This window comes from Macrobrachium rosenbergii, chromosome 6 (genome assembly GCF_040412425.1).
Source record: "Macrobrachium rosenbergii isolate ZJJX-2024 chromosome 6, ASM4041242v1, whole genome shotgun sequence".
NCBI classification, from domain to species: domain Eukaryota; kingdom Metazoa; phylum Arthropoda; class Malacostraca; order Decapoda; family Palaemonidae; genus Macrobrachium; species Macrobrachium rosenbergii.
The window spans coordinates 48215317-48224011 of record NC_089746.1 but is presented as its reverse complement, the minus strand read 5'-3'; the positions used below and the strand labels follow the sequence as shown (position 1 = coordinate 48224011).

General features: G+C 35.6%; 1 protein-coding gene across 2 annotated transcripts in view; it reads right to left on the bottom strand.

The window, feature by feature from the left end:
• Positions 1 to 8695, bottom strand: part of LOC136839528 (uncharacterized) — a 320867-nt gene that overhangs the window by 69371 nt on the left and 242801 nt on the right. For both annotated transcript variants that reach the window (XM_067105742.1, XM_067105741.1), the window contains exon 4: positions 7995 to 8134. In XM_067105742.1, coding sequence (XP_066961843.1) covers positions 7995 to 8134 — 140 coding nt within the window. The remainder of the gene's footprint in view (positions 1 to 7994; positions 8135 to 8695) is intronic.

Here is an 8695-nt window from a genome sequence, read left to right as displayed (position 1 = left end):
GAAATGAATAAGTTCGATGACTTGAGCGTCCTTCCCCTTACGCTGAGTTTCTAGGTAACGTACCCCTAGAGTAACAAATTTTCCACTTCTTCTTCTTCTTTACATTTACGCCATTCAATATCGACTCTTCAGTGGAAAGAACATATCTACAGGTTTCATATAAAAGTCAGCTTGTTTACCATTCTTTACCCCTCGGGCGTTTGGATAAAAATATGCAAACCTTTTATGTTTATTCGTGGAATATCACACACGGGTTATTTCCTGCGATAGCAAAAAAAAAAAAAAATCAGATCTGTAAACAGGAAACTCATTTCTGCTCTGCCGTGCGGTTACGCGTTTTGTATAGGAGTGCATAAAAATCGTAAAGAAAAAGTGCACAGAAAATCGCAGATAGGGATGAGGAAATTTCTCTCTCTCTCTCTCTCTCTCTCTCTCTCTCTCTCTCTCTCTCTCTCTCTCTCTCTCTGTTCTGTGCTTTGTATGGGATTTCGAATGAAGAAGAGGAAAATGAACTCGGAAATGAAGGATAAGAATAAAGAAAACTTTCTCTCTCTCTCTCTCTCTCTCTCTCTCTCTCTCTCTCTCTCTCTCTCTCTCTCTCTCTCTCTCATGTTTAAATATATACATAAATATATTCATACATACATGTGTACATACATATACATATATACAACAGATATAAAGATATCTGTTGTAAATGGTACCATTCATCTAATATAGAGAGTGCATATTACAGTTATTTAATAATGAAATTACGTTAACAGGCAATGTATAGTATACTGAGTTTTGTAGTGCGCGTGTGTGTGTGTGTGTGTGTGTGTGTGTATGTATATATATATATATATATATATATATATATATATATATATATATATATATATATATATATATATATATATATATATATATATATATATATATATATATATATATATATATATATATATATATATATATATATACACTACAAAACTCAGTATGCTATACATTGCCATTTAACGTAATTTCCTGATTAAATAACTGGAATGTGCGTTCTCCATATTAGACGAATAATACCAATTACAACAGATATCTTTGAATCGGGGATGAGGCAGCTTATAGAGCTGCTATTGTTATCTCTGAAGTTTATCCAAACGAGAAGGAAAGTACTTCAACATAACAAGCGGTGTTCATGTTTATCGTTGCACTTTCTCGTTAATTAGCTGGTAATCTGTATCAAAATTATATGCATATATGTGCTTGTTAGTTTAATTAACTACTCATCGCTTGAAGATGAGTAAGGATAATGTCTGTTCGTTAATTTGCACGTGCAGCCAGATGATCTGCTTTCAAAAAGTCTTTTAATATCAAAGATAGGAAATAAACGAAATTGATTTTATGTGAAAAAGAATTCCGCAAAACTGACTGAATGGATTTTACTGAGGTAGACTAAAACACGTCTTATGTTTTATCTAGTTATATTTTTCAATTTTATTTTTTCTCTTAATATTCGATTCCTCTTTGTGTTTTTTATCTTTTTTTTCTTTTTCTCATCAAGGACATCACTCAAATTTAATTTTTGGCTTCTAAAATATCTAAAAATTCGGGGCAAATAAAATGAACAACTTTTTTCTCGTGATAATAACGAAACAGATTTCCAGAGATGTTTATCAGCAAAGTGAAAACAATCATTTAGGTCCCTTTGGATCCATTTAGAAAGGCATGAATTAATTCCAAAGGGCAAATATTTAACATTGATACTCCAGGCATACTTTTATGAGGAAAAAGCGCTTCAGAGTCTGAATATTGGATACTCAGGGACGGTTCGCAACAACTCATTTCAATGAAGGGAAAGGGTAACTGCAAGGAAACTGAAAGAGATATCTTTGAGGCATCTCTCTCTCTCTCTCTCTCTCTCTCTCTCTCTCTCTCTCTCTCTCTCTCTCTAAAACTGGCCGATTAGATCATATGATGTCGAGTGTGAAACGAGGCTGTTACAAATGAAATATTTTTATCTCTCTCTCTCTCTCTCTCTCTCTCTCTCTCTCTCTCTCTCTCTCTCTCTCTCTCTCAGTTCTGCTTTATCTCTCTGAAAGAAATTTCAAGGATTTCTTTGACAATTAGCAACTCAATATCCTATTGTACAGAAAACAATAAAATTGTATAACTTTAGTGCAAAAGAGGAACAATAAATTACTTTTGTCTGATAAAAGGAAAGTTTTAAAAATAGCCAAACTCTAGTATTCTAATACTTGCAATTATTTCATGTTGGCAGATCTAGATTAAACAGGCTTTGAGCCAGCACGGGCCCTTGGTCAGAGGCGGCCACTCATTCTGTTAAGGTTTAAAAGAATTTAAGGACAGCTGTAGACCTCTGGTCAAAGTACTCTGGCGCGTTCCCAAAATATACTTTGAAAGTGAATAGAACATTCAAAATGTCATTAAACTGAACACTATTACTATTTGCACAACGGTCATTGTTTTATACATAAAAAGCATAAACGCATATTGAGATTGCTGTAAAAAAATATTCCCATTCTTAAGGAGCACAAGAGAATAGTTGCAAGCTAGAAAGAAATAAAAGATTGCCATTTAGAGGAGTATATTAATACTTAAAAGAAGAAAAACGGCATTTTACAAATAAGAATACAGTTATCTGGATGACTCAGAATCAAATTTGTCATCAATATCTCTAGATTTAAAACACCAAAGAAATACTTGTAAAAAATGAGTATGTAAGCTCGTGTTTTGGGGTAAGTGAAATGAAAGTTGGCATATGCTTCGGATTCTCGGGCAAATCGCATTGTTTTAGACGTTCACTTACAAAAAAAACACAAACACACACACAGAACTACAAACTAATGAAAAGAGATATGAAAAATGCAATATCAGTCCGGAACAAATCTTTCTGGTACGAATTTTGTGCTAAAGGGAAAGAACTGTAAGACAGTCTTTTTCCCCTTTTTCCACCGTGCTAGAAAAATGGCACTTTTCTTCCTTTTTCAGTTTTGACTTTTTCTCACCCGGTTTTTTCCTTAATGGTTCAGGAATACCGACGCACCCAGGCATTTTGTGATCTCCCATAGGTCGGTTTTTTAAGCTTTCTCTATCATAAATGCATATACACGTACACTGAATATACTAAATTGTTTTGATACTCTCAAGACTTCCAATATTTTTAAAGTAAGATATTTAGTCTCTATATTTCACATTCAAAAATTTTCGGGATGATCTGAAAAGTTAAATTACTCAATTCGGTGATCGGTTCGATTAAAAAAAATATATGCCGAAAGGACCACAGTGAGTTTTGCATACTCTTTTAACTTGGCTGATTTACACATTTTTAATCTGGTTGCATTTAGTTTATTTTCCTTCTCTCTCTCTCTCTCTCTCTCTCTCTCTCTCTCTCTCTCTCTCTCTCTCTCTCTCTCTCTCTCTCTCTCTCTCTCTCTCTCATCGGTTCCAATTGCATATATTCATATGTCGTATTACTTAAAGTCAATATAACAGCTACGAAACTAAAGAGAATATTAGTGTGAATTCCATCATCTTCGGTACCGCCAAAAAGATTTGCAAAAATATCAGGTGGATCTAAGTAAACTTTTTGCCAGTACTTCATTTTTTCCTTTCTTTTGTAGACAGCAGATGGGTCTGGCAACCCACTGCCCTTCCCAGCACCGTATCCGCAGAAAGAAAGAACAATAAAAGGTAGCCTATTAGACACGAGAACCTTTCTTTCGACGGACGTTTCGGGATACTTTCTATTTGCACTATCAGTGAGATAAGTATATAATCAACGGATATTATGAAAGATTTTATAGTGTCTTGTCTCTATCTATTGTTCATACAGCCTACACGAATAAGGCGGATGTTAAAGCAACGAAAATGAAAGAATAATCAATAATATTCCAGTTGAACGAACATTTGTTTCTACAAGAAGCTGGAAACAGCTGGGATCCTTTGTGTGTGTGTGTGTGTGTGTGTGTGTGTGTGTGTGTGTGTGTGTGTGTGTGTGTGTGTGTGTGTGTGAGAGAGAGAGAGAGAGAGAGAGAGAGAGAGAGAGAGAGAGAGAGAGGTCTTGATGGATAATTTCATCTCGATGGGTAGAGGAATACCTCGTCGAGGACCTCCAATTTCAATAATGGTGCACATTTTCACGGAGAAATGGTCACTTACATCTGTTATTGAGACAGACAGACAGGCAGACAGGGTATGGCCATAATTACACTGCTAAGAGCCTTTGACGTCTCTCTCTCTCTCTCTCTCTCTCTCTCTCTCTCTCTCTGTGTGTGTTCTTTGATGCTTCATTTAATTTTGGAAGTTTAAAAATTAATACTAAATTTATAAGCAAATTAAGAAAGCCAAAATAATAATAACTCTGAATTGCCCCGGACGTTACTAAAAGACTAAAATTTTCAATAACAGCGGAGAATAACAACTTAGTTAAGCCAAACAATTCTAATAACAAAACTCTACGTTCCAGTTCATAATATCACAAGGACACTGTGAAGATGATAGCAGAGGCTGTCATAAGGAAAGAGTAGTATTGTGTAAATCATTCATATGTAAAATTGTGAATATAAGAAGAAACTAGAAACATCCCAATTAATAGATCTTTTCTCCTAATAATAATCATAATATAATACAGCGCTTCCATCTTTTGACTTCGAATCCAATTTCAGGTTTTTTTTTTTTTAGCAAAATCTGACAGAAACTCAAAGTCGATGAATCTATGAAGAATTAAGACTGGAAGAATAAAATCATATAATGAAATAAAAAATGAAAAATGTGTCAATCAGTAATCCTCTCACACTTTGAAGCAGGGATTAACGATTCTGTTAAGTTGATTAAACAATTTCATTTTCGACGTGTTATCATGTAGTAGTACGGAAAACTTTAAGCATATGACATGTGATGTATTCTTTTGAAATTCAAGCTTCAAGTAAAATGATTTAAAGCACCCTACGCGTAAGGCATTACGGCTCACAAAAAAGAGGCTTCAATTCTGATAGATTATCTTTGCTTTCCGCATATTTGTAAAATCTAGATTCTCAATAATATGATTTTATTTGATCCAGTCAGGAATTATACCGAGCTCATCCATTCTTCATCTCCAAACTGATCCTGACTTCATTACCATGAAGGAGACCTGGCTCAACTAGACTTCCACATATCCAGACATTTGCTTCCCTTGATACCAAACTTCCCGTTTCAGGACTTTTTCAAAGATCGTGCTATCTTTCCTGCTCCTCACACGATATGATTTCCCTCATATTCCATCCAAAGATCACTTATTAAATTTGCTCCCTAAAATATTGTACTAAAAATCCATTTCCGTTCTTATAATTTATCTAAATAAAGATTGACTGCTGAGTCTTCCTGGCTTTCTTTCATACTTTCAATCTTATTCTTGCAAATGATCACTTTTGGCGTCTCTCCGTTTACAAAAACCTCGCATACTTCAGTAGTATCTGCAGTTTCTATTCACTGTCACCAGATATATTAGTACTGTGTCACCTACGATTATCAGCCACTCTAATCTCCGCTTTTGCCCAAGTGTCTGATGTTTACTCCTGGTGATATCTAGGAAAACTCTCTCTCTCTCTCTCTCTCTCTCTCTCTCTCTCTCTCTCTCTCTCTCTCTCTCTCTGTGTGTGTGTGTGTGTGTGTGTGTGTGTGTCTGCGTTGAAAAGATAGCTCCAAGTATTCACAGTTGTTGTAGGATGGACTTCAGCATTTGCCATTGTCCAACGGGGAAGGACTTTACAATCGGCCTGGATTTCATTGGAAGCGGCAAAGTGCTCTTCCGTGTCCCGCTGGAGTTCAAGAAAAGCTGGAAATCTTATTTTATTTTTCCGTGACTTGTTTTAGTGTTTTTCAGATGCGGTGCTTTAAAAACCTCTTTTTAGCTTTTATCAGAAGGATGACACAATGATGTTATTGTAAGAGGCATTTTCAGAATGCTTCTACAAAAGGGATTGAGGAAAGAGAAGACAGAAAAGAAAAAGTTTGTCCAAAAAGGCAAAGAGAGAGAGAGAGAGAGAGAGAGAGAGAGAGAGAGAGAGAGAGAGAGAGAGAGAGAGAGAGAGAGAGAGAGAGCATGTCCACGTTCGTTGAAATTCAAATTCCAATATCAAGAAAACATAAAGATATCATTCAAAAAAATATATATATAATATAAAGACAAATATGGGTAATTATCTAAGGCTTCAAAGACGTCCTGTATGTTTTCCAAACTATTCTTCCTTGAGTGTACTTAGCAATACGGTACACTAGAGATTAAGGCAAACTGTTCTCAAGTTACGATATTGAGCCAGACTTTGCAAATGTTAATGGACACACTTCAATAAATCATTTTCATTGCAAACGAGAGAGTTATCGAAACTTGACACTGCTCAGAAGTGCATTCATTCCAAAGAAAAATAATGATACACAATTTTGGTTCAATGTCCCAAATATTTGCAGTCTTTGCACTGAGAGGGTTTTTGCAAAATAATGGCCTTTAGGTTTGTTCCGTGTGAACTAACTGGGGAACAATTCGGCCTTTTATATAAAGAGCTAAGTATTTGCCTTTTGAAGGTAAAGCTTTTATTTTTTGCCGTAATACTGTGCATTTCAGGGCAAGACATTGACTTATTGACTTCTAAGGTATATTATGGAATCATTCAAAATAAAGATAATGAAGGTATATTATGGAATCATTCAAAACAAAGATAATGAACATTAATCAATAGTATCGCTGCCCAGAATTTGTATATGAAAACCCAAATTGAATTATTAACAAATTGTGTCACAAACAAAATTATCACTTGTAATTATCAAACGCCCAAGTAACTAAAACTAATGGATGCATAGACACTACATGTTATAAATACAAATATATACAGAAACGGATTTAGAGGACGGGGAGATTCAACACAATATTATTGAAGAAATCTAATCATAGAGGAAAATCTACAACTTGTACCCTTATCAATTTAGTGAATATCTTCAAGATAAACTCACTTATTATAATGGAATGAATGTGTAATTATAACTAAGGCAGTACACGGAAGATTCGCTTCTCCAGTTAATTCAATCCTGAGCATGAATTAGACCTGAACGCCTACAGTCCACACTCGAGGGAGTATCAGTATCATTTTGTAAGCTGCAACTGCATTATGCATGTGCTTGTGTATTTGCGTCTAATTGCACGACGCCTTTCTGTTCTCCTTTGGAGCGTCTGTTGTGTTTACAAATTCGCATAATTGTTCTCTCTCTCTCTCTCTCTCTCTCTCTCTCTCTCTCTCTCTCTCTCTCTCTCTCTCTCTCTCGCTTGCTCGCTCCTATATGCACATTCTAGCGTATACTACTCTGGATTGGTTGGTTTTAGATTAGACTGGCTTTATGCCAGTCGGGGCCCTTTCCCTAGGGTGACCGGAAAAGTGGTAAGATGTTATATGGCAAATGAAGGCTTGATATGGGCCTCTGGTCTTATCCTACCAACTGAAATGTCGATTACTATAAATGACGGATACCTTTTACCAAGTGATTGTAATTCGTAGCCACCTCAAAACATTTTGATTGATTACTGCTGCGGGGAGTAGTTCTCTCTCTCTCTCTCTCTCTCTCTCTCTCTCTCTCTCTCTCTCTCTCTCTCTCTCTCTCATGCTCAGAATTCTAATGCTCAGAGTTACAACGTCCGAAGGAATTTTTCGTTCTGACGGCTCGAAGAAAAATAATAAAACAAGAAAATTAAAGCCATTCTAACAGAACATATCTTAATTTCATTAGATAGATAATAATACAAAGACTGTAGCATTTCAAGAGTAATGGTAGTTTTCCATTTTGATCCATGACATAGCAAATAGTTTAGTTCAGTTTCTTCACAAACAACGAGATGTTCTGATATAATGCACTTAGTCAGTAAGCTATTCCCAAAATTCAAGAATACTCCATCCTCATAGTTTCGTAAAGCATAAACGTTAAAATGATGTAATAATGTAATAAAAATCACCACCAGATATCTTACCTACCTTGAGATACCTCTGCTTTACTTTGTTCGCTTGTTGCACAAAACTTTCTCCAAGTTGAAAGCACAGTGGGTGAACGGTGATACAAATTTTGTCGCGAGCTCTCTTCAGGAGCTTTCTGCAAGAGCTTTCTGCCTTCGTTTCTGCAAGCATAAGACCAATAATGTATGAGATGCATTTATTAGACGTGTTTGGAGGTCGGTGAGTAAAAGTTTTTGGATTAGTTCAAAGGAACAGGATTCCAATTTATGTGACGATTATTGTAGTTAGATTAAGTTTGGTGTGTGTATATATATGTGTGTGTGTGCGTGTGTGTATATTTTTTTCATTTTACATACATAGTGGAATTGAATTCAAGGCCCATATCCTGAAAATATTTTAAGGAAATATAAGCGGGAGGCTTAATACGCACATTAAATGCGTTCCAGATTTTGTCTCCGATAAACACTAATCAGCACATTAATATTCTTACGATTCATACGTTAACACATCAATACGCGTCTCAGTACACATCTAGGCTACACGCTCACTAGACCGTTTCCGTTCCTGATAAAGACTATTTCACATCCAATATTCACACGATTAATACACATCTGAATGCGTCCCAAATTCCCCTTGGAGATCCTCGGGTCCAATATATCTAGTTATGCCTTGGAGCCTCGTAAGTCTTGCTCATTTGCTTTCATGATAATTGCTCAGAAGTT